General features: G+C 43.1%; 1 protein-coding gene and 1 pseudogene across 1 annotated transcript in view; both read right to left on the minus strand.

Moving 5' to 3' along the window:
- LOC143962194 (protein diaphanous homolog 1-like) overlaps nucleotides 1-15,536 on the minus strand; it is a 311,409-nt gene that overhangs the window by 197,761 nt on the left and 98,112 nt on the right. Inside the window, exon 2 of the mRNA XM_077471524.1 lies at nucleotides 10,232-10,258. Coding sequence (XP_077327650.1) covers nucleotides 10,232-10,258 — 27 coding nt within the window. The remainder of the gene's footprint in view (nucleotides 1-10,231; nucleotides 10,259-15,536) is intronic.
- LOC143965393 (5S ribosomal RNA) lies at nucleotides 2,101-2,219 on the minus strand (annotated as a pseudogene).

Consider the following 15,536-nt stretch of genomic DNA (forward strand, 5'->3'; position numbering starts at 1 on the left):
GAGTTTTGCAGATCATTATACACAGCGTCCCAACATTTTTGGAGTAGAGGTTGTACCATTAAAAGTGGTTTGATATATACTGCCGAAAAACAGGATTTTTAAAAACAGCTTACCTGTAAAATCATTTTCTTTGAAGTACAGGGGACAAGGAGCCATAGTAGTTACTATGTGGGTTATAGGCCACCTTCAGGTGATGGACCCTAAATTAAAAAGTGCACTCTCTATATAACCCCTCCCACTGGCGGGAGCACCTCAGTTTTGTAGTATAGCAATATATGCATATACCAAGAAAGGAGGGACCACTGTGTCCCCTGATGTACTACAAAGAAAAGGATTTTTACAGGTAAGTTGTTTTTAAAAATCCTGGATTTCTTTTCATACATCAGGGGGACACAGAGCCATAGTAGTTACTATGTGGGATGTCCCATAGCAATGCCAACTGAAGGGAAGGAGACACAACAGTAGGGCACCAAGAGGCTAGAGGACTCATACTGCAACCTGCAGTACACTGCACCAAAGGCGATATCCTCATGATCTATTACATCTACTTGATAGAATCTGGTAAATGTATGGACTGAAGACCAAGTTGCAGGCCTTGCAAATCTGAGTCATGGAGGCTTGTTGATGCACTGCCCAAGAAGCACTAACGGCCCTGGTGGAGTGCCTCAAAAATGAAAAAAGGAGGAATTGTCTTCTTTTAAGCCAAAAACTTTAACAATCACTTGACGAATCCACCAAGAGATTGTAGATTCCGATGCTGCCTGTCCTCTTTTAGGACCGTCAGACAGCACAAAAAAAAAAACATCTGTTTTTATGCATCTGAGCGGCCACCCTTAAATGCACCTTGACCACTCTCACCATATCAAGAGAATGTAGTGACCTTTCTTTCAGAGAATGAAGTTCTGAAAAAAAAAAAAAAAAATTAAGGCAGAATAATATCCTGGTTTAAATGGAAAAAAAAAAAAAAAAAAAAGCCCGACACTACCTTCAGAAGGAAATTAGGATGAGGCCGCAATACAACCGTATCCTTAAGAATAATATAATATGACTCTTTACAAGAAAGAGCAGCCAACCCTGATACTCTTCTTGCAGAAGATATGGTAACCAGGGAAAAATCCCATATTGGCTCAAAAATAGGCTGTTTTTGTTAAGTCGATAGGACTAATCTTAAGTCCCAAGGATTCAGGGGTGACCCAACTGGAGGATTAATCCACGTTTCCCCTTGAATCATTTACAAACCAGAGTGAGAAGCAAGTGGTTGTTAAAAAAAAAAAAAAAAAAACACAGATAAGGTCGATACCTGGTCTTTGATAGTACTCAGGGCCAGCTTGATTTCTAATCCCATCTGTAGGAATTCAAAGATCCTACCTATGACACATTTCCTGGGGTGCTAACCCCTGGATACACACCAGGACACATATGCCTTCCAGACTCTATAGTATAGGACAGCGGAGGCTGGCTTCCTAGCATAACAGGTAGTAGAAACTACTGAAGCTGACAGCCCACCCACAGTATTATTTTAGACTGTGGGTCTCAATAGCCAAACCATTAAATTTAGCGTTTGTAAGGAAGGATGGACCTTGTGAAAGAAGGTCTGGTCACAGTGGGGGGACCAAGGGTCCCCTCCCAGCATCTTTATGATCTTGACAAACCAAGATCTCCTGGGCCATGCTGGGCCACAAGAATCACCTCTTTCCCTTTTTGCTTGCTCCCTCGAAGAAGGCGCTGAAGCAGAACAGGAGGGAAAGCATAAAATAATAAATAACAAGGCATCTGTTTCGTATGCCAACTGATCTTTTGTCCTTGACACAAAGTTGTCGATCTTTTTGAACCCGGACTCCAATAGACCCAAGGCCGGAAGTCCCTATCCTTGGCATATTGACAGAATGCCAGGGGGTGAAGGAACCATTCTCCTGGAAACAATTGTTGCCGACTCAAGTAGTCTGCCTGCCAATTCTGCATTCCTGGAATTAAATTGCTGATGGGAAGAAAACAACATTCCTTGCCTAAGACAGAAAAAAATTCACCTTTTTGGGCCGCACAACTTCTCGTGCCCACTTGGTGAATGATATAAGCCACCGCTGTGGCATTGTCGGATTGAGCCTATGGCACCTGGTATTCCCAGGCGGTCTCCCACCCAGGTACTTAACAGGCCCGACCCTGCTTAGCCTCTGAGATCAGACGAGATTGGGCGCTTTCAGGGTGATGTGGCCATAGGCTGGACTCTGACAAGACAACAGTCTGAGCGTCCAGGCCTCCAGGGCAAGGCTACTGCCCAAATCTCTAGAATATTGACGGGCAAGGTCATCTCTGATCTGGACCATTTCCCCTGGACAGACGCTTCTTCCAGGACTGCTCCCCAGCCCCAAGGGTTGGCATCCGTTACGACTTTTCAGGCAACTGGTAGAAAGGATCTTCCTTTTAGAAGATTTTTGGATATCTACCATCAAAAGAGGCTCTGACGCACTTTGGCGGATAACGCAACGGGAAGTCCAGAGTTTGGATCTTCTTGTTCCAAGTTGACAGGATACTGTTTTGCAGAAGTTTTGAATGGAACTGCACATAAGGAACGGCCTTGCCATGCTTAATTACATTGTACTTGTTCTGAAAATCTAATAAAAACACAATTTAAAAAAAAGGAACGGCCTTGAAGAAGCCACCATCTTACCTGATAAGCACATGCAAATTTAAATAGAAGGATCCTTAAGGAGCCGATTCTATCCTGGGGTAAAAATACCCTTTTGTAGACTGTATGACCAGCCCCAAGTACTGCAATCTTACTAGGTTGAGGATCCAAGCATTCCAGGTAGCTGACTGTGGTAACCAGACCTTGGTTTAAATGGGCTACCTATTGACCTATCAAGAGTAGATCGTCCTTAACCTGGCTAAAGGAGGGGCCAGGATTTTTATACACACTTGAGGTGCAGAAGCTAGCCCAAAAAAGGTAGAGCTACAAACTGGAAATTAAGATTTTCTACATCGAAATGTAGAAACTTCTGGTAAGCAGGGAAGATTGGCACATGGAGATAAGTATCCTAGACATCGATAGACGCCCAAAGTTCTCCCCCTAGTACGAAGGGGACTACTCATCGGATATATTCCATGCAGAGAGGAAGACTTATTTTTCTCTGGATCCTTAGGAACATTTGATCTGAGAAAAAAACAAGGAGACTGGAATTCTTGGAACTCCAGATTGGAGCTATTGATGAAGTCCCCTATTCGTCTTCCTGTCAGATCTATGAGAACTGCAGAAGAATTCCCCCTATTGAGCTAGTGGGACGCTGATAAGGAGGCTAAAGTATCCCCTAGGGTTAACTCTGAGGATTACCTATTGAACCTGATGGCGTAAGCCATCATGACTGCCTTGAGGCTGATGCCCTGGCACAAAAAGGAGCTTTTTTTAAAAATAAAAATTTACTCCTTTACCTAAATGGACAAAAAAGGGGAGTACTTTTCCCACTAGAATTTCTTTGGAAGAATTATCCAAACATCCTCAAATAGCTGTTCCACCGCAAAAGGAAGACTAGCCAGGAGTTTCTGCATGGTGAAAGGAAGTTTATCCTCCGGTGTTCCTGCACTCATGCGTTTAGCAACAATGTGAACAGAACCGTATATAGCACCCTATACAGGCACAAATCGCCTTAGGCATCTCAGCAGTTGTGTGTTTGGATAGTTTATAAACCAGCACTTGCATGAGGACCTTGTGGAAGTTCTACAAAAGGAACTCACAAGCAACTATTGCAAGAATAAAGCTGCCATAATTCTGGACACCTAGAACACCTGTTTAACTGGCCTCACAATGATTAAGCAATTGCTGTCAGAAAACATTTTGTTTTCTTTTTTTAAACAGGAATTCCAACATACGTTGGATGCCTAAGCATTAGAGTAGTGTCTGCCAATAACAGCTCTTATTCACAGAGGATGTACTATGCTAATTGCTAGTATACCGTACCTAGTAAATTCCCTCCACCATAGGATAAAGTGTAAAAACTTTCTTAGTAGGAAAATAACATTTATCTGGGAGATCTTCACAGATGCAACAAGGCTTTTTCCGACAATAAATGGACAGGAAAAAGCATGCACAGTCTGAGGAGGCTTTAATGAGCCCAAACACTCAGTTAAGGGAGCATAAATGCAGAGTGGACCATTCAGCAAGATATTGAAACCAGCCAGTTCTCCCACATTTGACACCTCAGAAGAGGAGTCATCTATGGTCCCTTGAGGGGATTAGTCTTCTCCCGCCCCTAGTTCCTCCGTTTGAGGGTCCTGGGCAATGAAAGAGAACCTGTGCGATTAAGTTCGCTAAACTTTTCTTCTTTTTTTTTAAAAACATCATGGGTGAGGGAAAAAAAAAAAACTCTTGGAAAAATACACAGGGGCTGCAGCGTTTAAAACAATTGTAAACATTTCATGCCCCTGATGCTCATTCTAACCAGTCACTCCTTCTCAGGGGAGGATGTCATCTGTAGAGATGAGTAGGTTTACCAGAGCTAGAGGGGGACTCCTTTAGCTCTATTTCTGGGGGTATTAACCCCTCTTCTGACCTTAGCCTGATGCACAAAGCAGAGGTATCATCAGAAGAAATTGCATGCACCGCTTGAGCAATAGTTCGGCTTCAACATCGCTATTAAGGCTCAGCCTGATGCAGCAGTAAATGTGTCCATGGGAAAAGCCTGTGTCACCAAATCTTAAATGCCACTTTGCTCGGGTCCCTCCACAGTTTTCAAAATACACATGGAGGTTCTTAAAAACAACCCCTCCCGCTCTGGACATCGGAGGATGCCAACTCTGTGCTAAACCCCGCCCCCGCATCACCTACGGCCCTTCCTTCCTTTCAAAAAGAGCCTTTTTGCCGCGTGAGCGGCAGGGGCTCTCGATTCTGTGGGATCCCTGGGAAGGAAGGAAAATAGGCAAGGGGGTCCATAAGCCACGAGTGGCATGCCGTTCGCACTGTTTTTTTTCTTTTTTTACGAAAAAAAATTGCAGTGCTTCCTTCCCCAAGAAGTGTCGCTCGGCCGGAGGAAGAAGCATCTGCCTCAAAACACAACGTGGCTCTGAGAAGCATGAGCTATGATTACTCAATACAGCTTCCAGTGGTGAAACATAGGCATGACAGCATTTACTAAAATTAACCGCTTCAGCCCCAGAAGATTTTATCCCATTCCTGACCATAGCACTTTTTGATATTCGGCACTTATTCACTTTAACTGACAATTGCGCGGTCGTGCGGCATGACAAACAAAATTTACGTCCTTTTTTTTCCCCCAAAAAAAAAAAAAAAAAGCTTTTGGTGGTATTTGATCACCCCTGTGGTTATTTTTTGCGCTATAAACAAAAAAAAAAAAAAAAAAAAAAAGAAAAGCACACATTTTGAAAAAAAAAAAAAAACGCATTATTTTTTACATTTTGCTATAATAAATATCCCCCAAAAATTATATAAAAAACATGTTTTTCCTCAGTTTAGGCCGATATGTATTCTTCTACATATTTTTGGTAAAAATAAATAAAAATCGCAATAAGCGTTTATGGTTTGCGCAAAAGTTATAGCGTTTACAAAATAGGGGATAGTTTTATGTTTTTTTTTATATTAAAGCGGGATTCCACCCTAAAGTGGAACCTCCGCTGATCGGATCCCTCCCCCCCTCCGGAGTCACAATTGACACCTTTCAGGGGGGAGGGGGGTGGAGATACCCGTCAAAGACAGGTATTTACACCCACTTCCGGGCATAGACTCCCGTGGGAGTCTACGCCATTTCCTGCCCTGCCGCGCTGTCTGCTGGGACACACACGGGTCCCAGTGACAGCGCAGAGATTTCCTATTGCACGGCGCGACTCGCGCATGCGCAGTAGGGAACCGGGAAGTGAAGCCGATTTGCTTCACTTCCTGATTCCCTCACCTAGAATGGTGGCGGCAGCAGCCGAGCGATCGATCGGCCTCGCCTGCCGGCATCGCTGGAACCCGGGACAGGTGAGTGTCCATTTAGTAAAAGTCAGCAGCTGTAGTATTTATAGCTGCTGGCTTTTAATATTTTTTTTTTTGGTAGAATCCCTCTTTAATATATATATATTTTTTAACTAGTAATGGTGGCAATCAGCGATGTTTATCCTGACTGCGACATTATGGCGGACACATGGGACATTTTCGATACATTTATGGGACCACTGTCATTTATACAGAAATCAGTGCTATACAAATGCACGATCCCTGTGTAAATGACACTAGCAGTGAAGGGCTTAACCACTAGGGGGCGGGGTAAGGGTTAAGTGTGTCCTGGGGAGTGTTTCTAACTGTGGGGGTGTGTGGCTACGTGTGACATGTCACTGATCTCTGCTCCCGATCACAGGGAGAAGAGATCAGTGACACTGTCACTAGGCAGAACGAGAAGATGCTTGTTTACATTAGCATCTCCCCGTTCTTCCTCCCCGTGAGACGATTGCGGTATCCCCGCGGAGATAGAGTCCACAGAACCTGCAGCCCGACTCACAGAGGTGATGGCATGGCGGCAAATTTAAAGGGACGTACAGGTACGCCCATTTGCCCAGCCGTGCCACTCTGCCGACATACATCGGCGTGTACCGGTTAAAGGAGATATTTCATAAGAAAAAATGTAAACATTTCTTAGACAAGCTCCACTTATCTTCCCGCCGCAGGTTTTTCTGTTGTAAACCAACAGGCCCAATCTTCACCCTCCACGGTGGGCTCCGTTAAACCTTCAGGAGCAGGGGATCCAAAAAGAAAAACCCACCTGTAATAGCACCATAGCAGTAAAAACTTGATGGCCTTAATACCAAAAAGTATTTTATCCCAGGGTCCAGCTTACCAAAGGAGAGCATTCACAGGCAAAAGCCTAGTTTCTTCGGATACAAGGCCCGGGTACCATTCAATACGGCCAAGATTAGACACTCAATGGATCAGTCTGCATAGCCAGCCCCAGCAAGGATTGCTCCAGTGGAGCTCAGCATAGCACATCTTTACTCATGATCAACACCTTAGACTGGCAAAAAAAAAAAAAAAAAAAAGAACTGAGGTTCCCCCACCAGTGGGAGGGTTTATATAGGGAGTGCACTTTTTAATTTAAGGCGTGCCAGTGTCCATCACCTAAAGGTGGCCTATAACCCACATAGTAACTACAATGGCTCGGTGTCCCCTGATGTATGAAAATACATCTTGTGAACTGATAATTTCATGTGCTCTGTCTGTGCTGTTATCAATTACATTATTTTTCAAGGTCTATAGAACCCTCTAGTCAAGGGTCTCCAAATTATGGCCTCCAGTTCAGGAACTACAATTCCCATCATGTCTAGTCATGCCTGGGTATGTCAGAGTTTTACAATGCCTCATGTGACGTATAGTTACCGAAACAGCTGAAGGGCCGTAGTTTGGAGATCCTCGCTCTAGGTTATAGAGAAGGAGAGAGTCTGGGTTCCATCGTCCTATCTTGCTTCTGCTGCCTTAATACAGACAGATGAGTATCGTCATCCTTGAAGTGAAAGTATTACTGGTAGAATCCAGCAGGTTAAAAAAGAAAAGCAACCTGAAAACAGAAAAATGAATGCACCTCCCTGTAGCTAAAGGCTGCAGAGCTACGATAGGTTACATTTTTGTTTTTAGGTTTAGATAAAACCTAAAGAGTTTGTTACCCCAAAACTTCCTATTTGTGATATGTACTTCATCCCATGTACTTGTATCAGAAATGATCCTGTTCTTTGTATGCTTCCTTTATGTAATGTTCCTGCTAGTCCCCTTGCTTTCCTATTAAAAACAGACCACATCATGGTCAGTTCTCTAGCTGTGCTGGGAACTCTGTGTACTCTCCTCCAATGATCAAATTTGTCCTGACAGGCCCCTGCTGCACAGCCATTCACTGGGAAGCTCAGTGTTCTGCTGTTTCTCCTCCCTCAGCTATTATGCAGCCGAGAACAAAGGGAATGTGATCATTTTATAAAAAGGGAGAAAAAAAAAGTTATAATTTATTTTCATATTTATACAAAAATGTTTTGCCTTTCATTTCTATTTTAAACTGAACTTTTTTTTTTTTTTTTTTTTTTTTTTTTTTTTACAAGGTGATCATTTACAATGACTTTAATGTATACACACACTATGAACACAAATAATTATTAGGTTAATTTGTATCACCAATTTTGTGATGGCTTTTAATTTTATTTCATTTTTTTTAGGCCTTTAAAACCTACTTTTTGTCAAACATCTAAAAAGTCAGAGTATGACATATCAAATATATCTTTAAGTCAATATACAGTGTAAATAAGTATAAAAACAGTGATTCTGGTTAGTCAAAAAACTACAGTTGTTAAAATTATTAGTAAAAGAAGCACAGCAATGTTATTGGGTTATTAAAGCAACGAGGAATGTGTTTACAAACCAATCTCTGAAGTGTATGTTATATTGTTACTGGATTCCGAGAATGTTACCGATCTATATCAGAAATAACTAAATGTAATATGTGGCCGATATCCTATTTATGAGCTCCCACATCTTTTGCCATCTTACACAGCTTCCAATCTCTGATGCAGTCTTAAGGCCTGGATCGATGGGCTCTGGGCTGCCTCAATGAGTTTGTGTACTGTGTAGAGCTGCACGATTAATTGTTAAGAATTATTTTTATCATTTTTTTCCCCCCTTGTGATCTTGACAAAGTATTTCCTGATTCTTTCTATGCAGAGAATTTTCTCTGCTCTGCTAAAGCCAACAGCCCACAAAAGAAAGGAGGGGAAAAAAAAAAAAAAAAACGGCCAGTCTGCCTAGAATCAACATTCTTTAGCAGTGGAACTGAAGTGTAAACGTTGTAACAGTTTGTCCTTTAGATCAAAGGAATACACTTTGGTGTGATAATGAGGGAAGTTTAACCACCTAAAGTGGAACCTCCGCTGATCGGAACCCCCCCCCCCCCCCCCTCCGGTGTGACAATTGACACCTTTCAGGGGGGAGGGGGGTGGAGATACCTGTCAAAGACAGGTATTTTCACCCACTTCCGGGCATAGACTCCCACGAGAGTCTACGCCATTTCCTGCCCTGCCGCGCTGTCTGCTGGGACACACACGGGTCAGTGACAGCGCGGAGATTTCCTATTGCGCGGCGCGGCTCGCGCATGCGCAGTAGGGAACCGGGCAGTGAAGCCGATTCGCTCACCTAGAATGGTGGCGGCAGCAGCCGAGGCCCGAGCGGTCGATCGGCCTCGGCATCGCTGGAACCCAGGACAGGTGAGTGTCCATTTATTAAAAGTCAGCAGCTGTAGTATTTATAGCTGCTGGCTTTTAATATTTTTTTTTTTTGGCGGAATCCCTCTTTAAACACTAATCCTTTTTCTGACATTTGTTGGTTTCAAGTTAAAATCTTTTTTTTTTTAGATTTTATATATCTATATTTTAGTAGAGACCCTAGAGAATACAAAGGTGGTTGTTGCAATAGTTTATATCACACTGTATTTGCACACCGTCATTCAAATGCAATTTTTTGGTAAAAAAATTACACTTCAATGAATTAAAAAGTTAGCCCGATTTTTTTTGTATAGTGTGAAAGATTTTATGCCGCGAGAATTGTGATCTTTTTATTCTAAGTAAAAAAAAAACTGCGATACTCATTTTGGCCAGAATCGTGCAGCTCTAGTACAGAGTAAACAAAAACGAAAAAGAAAGGACCAGGGACCACAGCGTCTGAATCGTTTAGCAGGGGAATGACAAGCGATTCTCTTCCTAATGCTGAAACAACCTTAGCTCCATGCTGCATTTCCAAATGACTTAACATAAGTTTGCCTATTCAGGTTGGCCAGACAGGCAACCGTCTAACCAGAAATAAAAGGGAAATGGATCTACTAGATGGAAAATATCATTAAGTCACCAGCACCCTGTGGTATTTTCTCTGACTTAGTTGATGGCTGAATACGGCCCACATGGTGACGCTACAAGTATTGGTAACAATTACTGCCCAGTAAAAAAAAATAGTGCTCATCACTGCTCCCAAATAAGCTCAAACTGGGCGCATCACTTACAAGACGCGAGTTTGGCCACCTTTGCCGAGTAATCATACTTGTGATCGTAGGATGTCATTTTTGTATCATCAATGCTATGGAAATTGGAAGTACTTTTAAAGCAAAAGAGAGAAAGAAAAAAAAAAAAGCACTTTAACCAAAAGCTTTACATGCAACAGCATAGCCTCTGATGCAGGCCATACAAGGGGAGGCAGCACAAAAGCACAGCACAAAAACACACTTACCTCATCTACCATAAGACGTTTAAATGTCTGGTGTAATCACAAAAATTAAAAGGGAAAAAAAATAAAAATAAAAGACAGTCAGTCAGACAGAAAAAGTGACCCACAGATTTCACCATAAAATCGATTAGCAAGAGAACATAAATTAACTGAACACCAACATTTAAATTGAAGAGCACCAACATTTAAACAGTAATTATAGGAAGGGAATATATAAAACATTCAGACAACACAGGTAATATTGAAACATTTAAACTATTCAGTGCCTATACCAAAGCCGGGACATCCACTTTTCAGAGATTATCTCTCTCCTCATAATAATATATATATATATATATATATATATATATATATATATATATATATATGAGAACCATTAGAAAACAGAACTCAGGACAAAAAAAAAAAAATTTAAATATACTCAATAGCCAAAAAGGATATAAATCCACTTTGCGTGCACCAAAGGTCTTTGCAAACCCAGTAGCAGCGCCACAATTGTGCTGCACATACCCCATACTGTGGAGCAGAGCAGTCCCACCCATGACACAAGACCGGTCACCCTGCACAAGTAGAGGGAGCAGCTCTGACCGGTCATTATTACAGGAATCTCCTGTACAGAAGCAAAGTTTCACAATGGATGGCTGCACAGATCTGGATGAAATACGCAAAGCACCAAGATTCATTGAAGAACACGCATGCCTCGTGTTTAGACAATTTTTACCTATCCTGGAGTTCAGTTTTAAGCCCTAGTTTACACCGATGCGAGAAATGCACAAGATGTGGTGCGTTTCCACTCATCGCATAGCAATCTTATGGTGTCCATGCGATCTGCTGGGGGTGTCTGTTAGATTAATGACACCCCAAAACAGATTGCAAAACAATGCAACTGCCAGGTTTTCTTTGCAGATGTGACGCGATTTGAGCCAAACAAAAATGTATGGCTCAAATCACACTGCACATGATGTGCACTGGAATGTGGTGCGATTTCTGTGCGAATCACATTCGCTGTTCTGCATGCACCAGTGTGAACCCAGGCTAAAGACTATTCATACCCTCTAAATTTGTGGTACAAAAGAAAAACCCCTTGGAATGCCTGAACAAACTTGTAGCTTCTATAAAATGGGCAGCTCATTTATTCAAATTCTGACTTCAGCTGAGAAAAAAAAAAAGGTTTGGCTCACTGCCTCCCATACATGTTTCATCTGGTCTGTGAGAACTACAGATCTGATGGGCTAACAAATGTCTATGTCAAAGGCTAGAAAAAAGTCCAAGTCCTGAATTTCCCAGCTAAAGTAGGAATTTGCATAAAGAGTATTACATTTTGTAGGCTCCCGGGATAGAAAGAGCCAAATATCTGCATCCTTTACACAATTTAGGCACCATGATAGTCAGGCTAATGACAGGTTTACTTTTAAGTAAAGGTCAGGTTAAATAAGAACCCATCTCCATTATGTCCTGCATTTACACTCAGTGGAACCTGTATACTAGAATTCACTGCAGTTCTGTTGCTTCTCGTGTAGCCAGTAATGTTAGCAAAAGTGCTTTCTACTGAAGGTCGGAGTCCCCTCCAGCAAAGGTCTTATGACTGACCGCTGTGAGATCCCAGAGAAGTGGTTTCTGCAGCAATGGCCTTTGCGTTCCATTTGAATCCAAATACCAATACTGTCAAGCAATTTGTCTTGTATGAACTAATAACAGTGACATCTACGGCACATGACAAAACGACACATGTACAGGCTATAGCCTCAGAAATTGGTTTAACCAAAATTTCTCTTTCTTCAGCCCAAAAAAGAAAAAAGTAACCCAAGCAAAAATGCAGCATGAACAATATACATTCACAAGAAAATAAAACCACTTTTAATCACCATCCTTTCCTCAGCCAATTATTGCTACTCTGCTGGTATTTCAAACTTGTAGTACACAAAATTAACCATAAGAGGGCACCAAACAATCAAACATTGCAAGCCATTTAGTTTCATACCATAGTGATACGGATTGGAGCTTTTTGGAATAAAAGTACATACAACACACCACAAGATGACTAAACATGACTTTATACCATATTTGATCCCTTCCGCAAAATGCCAATCCTGAAATTTTTTACATTTGCGAGTCACCTTAGACTAGATGGAAAATTAAAGAGGAACTGCAGTCTGCTCAAATAATTCATAAAGAAAACATTGTTGCCATTCTGAAGATTCCTACCAACCACACTTTGCATATTATTTTATATACAAAGTGACTGTGTACTTGTCAAATATGCTGCAGAAATCTCCCTCCACCGAGTCTGGCAGCAGCCATTTTAACTGAGCAGCTCAAGCTGCTGTCTGTTCACTTCCTGGCTTTACAGAGGCACACTTCCAGCTCTGTAGCTTTCATTGGCCCTCTTATGACACCTCCCCCCCCCCCCCCGACAAACGCTCACAAGAGTGTGAAGGAGAGCTGTGCATGATGTCATAAGCCTAGGGATAATGACCAGACAAGAAAGAGGAAGTGAGCTGTATAAAAGGTATTTACTTGCAGAAAAAAAAAAAAAGCGTTTTACTATTCATAAGTTAAAACAAGGGCAGAGGATTTAATAGATGAAAAATGACTGAAGGTCTGCTCTAAAGAGATTCTTCAGCAGTTTTAAAAAAATATATATAAAAGTCAGCAGGCACAAATACTGTAACTGTTGACTTTTAATAATAGGGAAGGGGGAGCGAACTTCCGCACAGATCACCATGGATCCCACAGGAAGTGGGAGCGGCTACCAGTCAAAACCAGGTACCCGCTCCCCCCAAAAAAACAAAGTGCCAAAACTTAGGGGGGGGGGGACAAACAGACAAGCTGAGCTTGCCCTTTTGGGTGAAGTTCTGCTTTTAAATGGTTGTAGACATGAAATATGGAAAAAAAAAAAAAACACACATACAGTGTGTACTTTTCTAAATCAAGAGAACCAATTGTCATTTCTGTCTGCCTCATTCCTCTGCTATCAGCATGAGTCACTCTCCTCACTGAGCTCTGAAGTGTGCTATTTCAACTACTGCCCTTGTTTTTCTGACCGCTCAGACAAGATTTAGAAATTGTGGACTTTGAAAACATAGTACTGAGATGCAACAAATGAAAAAAATTGTGAAAATTTGTATTTTCTTTAAAATAAAAAATGCACTTTTAGAATACACAATACTTTAGCAAATTTAAAATCTCATTCAGTTGGGGTTTACGTCTACTTTAACATAAAAAAACAATAATGCCAAAAGTTGACATTTAAAACAAAGTTAACCACTTGGGTACCGCGCTATTGCCGAATGACGGCATTAGCGCGGACCTAGATTGCCGGGACTACGTCTATTGACGTCGTCCCGGTTACGAGCGGCCTGCGCGCCCCCTGAGGGGCGCGCGCGGCGCGCTCTGTGATCGGCGAGTCCGTGAGACTCGCCTGATCACCGATCCGTGTAAGGGGTCGATCCCGACCCCTTATCACGTGATCAGCTGTCAGCCAATGACAGCTGATCATGTGATAAAACGGAGCCGGTAATCGGCTAGTATTCCTCCTCGCGCTGACAGCGCGAGGAGAAAAAAAAAAAAAGCCGATCGCCGGCGGCCGTGTTCGGGACATCAGTCCCGATCACGGCCAGCATATCCAGCGGACACCTGCCCCCTGCCAGTGCCCACCTGCCACCCGCAGTGCCATCCTGAAATAAAGTAAGTGCCCCCCTGTCAGTGCCACCCAGCAGTGCCCACAGTGCCACCCAGCAGTGCCCACAGTGCCACCCAGCAGTGCCCACAGTGCCACCCAGCAGTGCCCACAGTGCCACCCAGCAGTGCCCACAGTGCCACCCAAAATCTGCCTCAAAGGTGCTGCACCCCAGTGCCGCCCATCAGTGCCCAGCAGTGCCGCCCATCAGTGCCCAGCAGTGCCACCTATCAGAGCCACCTATCAGTGCCACCTATCAGTGCCCATCAGTCCCATCTATCTGTGGTACCTATCAGTGCCCATCCGTGCCACCCATCCGTGCCACTTATCCGTGCCACCCATCCGTGCCCATCAGTGCCGCCTTATCTGTGCCTATTAGTGCCGCCTTAACTATGCCTATCAGTGCCCACCAATGCAGCCCATCAGTGCCCACCAATGCAGCCCATCAGTGCCCACCAATGCAGCCCATCAGTGCCCACCAATGCAGCCCATCAGTGCCCACCAATGCGGCCCATCAGTGCCCACCAATGCAGCCCATCAGTGCCCACCAATGCAGCCCATCAGTGCCCACCAATGCAGCCCATCAGTGCCCACCAATGCAGCCCATCAGTGCCCACCAATGCAGCCCATCAGTGCCCACCAATGCAGCCCATCAGTGCCCACCAATGCAGCCCATCAGTGCCCACCAATGCAGCCCATCAGTGCCCACCAATGCAGCCCATCAGTGCCCACCAATGCAGCCCATCAGTGCCCACCAATGCAGCCCATCAGTGCCCACCAATGCAGCCCATCAGTGCCCACCAATGCAGCCCATCAGTGCCCACCAATGCAGCCCATCAGTGCCCACCAATGCAGCCCATCAGTGCCGCCTAATCAGCGCACTTCAATGAAGGAGAAAAATGACCCGTTTGCAAAATTTTATAACAAACTATTAAAACATGATTTTTTTTTTTTTGCATCTTTTTTTGTTTGTTTAGCAAAAAATAAAACTCCGAGCTGTAACTAAATACCACCAAAAGAAAGCTCTATTTGTGGGAAAAAAATGATTAAAATTTCATTTGGGTACAGTGTTGTATGACCGCGCAATTGTCACTCAAAGTGCATCAGCGCTGAAAGCTGAAAATTGGTCTGGGACTGAGGGGGGTTTAAGTGCCCAGTAAGCAAGTGGTTAAAGAAAAAAATAAAAAATAAAAAAAAAGGACTGAGATAATTTTGGTTTACTAGTCCAGGCCAATACCGAACGTCTATAATGTGCAATCTGATCATGTTGTCGTGTGTGGGCTCCATCTGACTTTTTCCGTAGGAATTTCCGACACACAAAGTTTGAGAGCAGGATCTAAAATTTTCCGACAACAAAATCTGATTGTTTAAATTCCAATTGTGTTTAGACAATTCCGATGGACAAAGTGCCATGCATGCTTAGAATAAATTACAAGACGAAAGCTATTGGCTACTGGCCTCTTCATAGTGCCGTCGTATGTGTTGTACGTCACCTCGCTCTGAACGATCGGATTTTCCGACAACTTTGTGCGATCGTGTGTATGCAAGACAAGTTTGGGCCAAAATCCATCTTAAAAAGTCTGATGGATTTTGTCGTCAGAATGTCCGACCGTGTGTACAGGGCATAAA

This window comes from Lithobates pipiens, unplaced genomic scaffold (assembly GCF_037356315.1).
Source record: "Lithobates pipiens isolate NorthernLeopardFrog02 unplaced genomic scaffold, aLitPip1_a1.2 Scaffold_8, whole genome shotgun sequence".
NCBI classification, from domain to species: domain Eukaryota; kingdom Metazoa; phylum Chordata; class Amphibia; order Anura; family Ranidae; genus Lithobates; species Lithobates pipiens.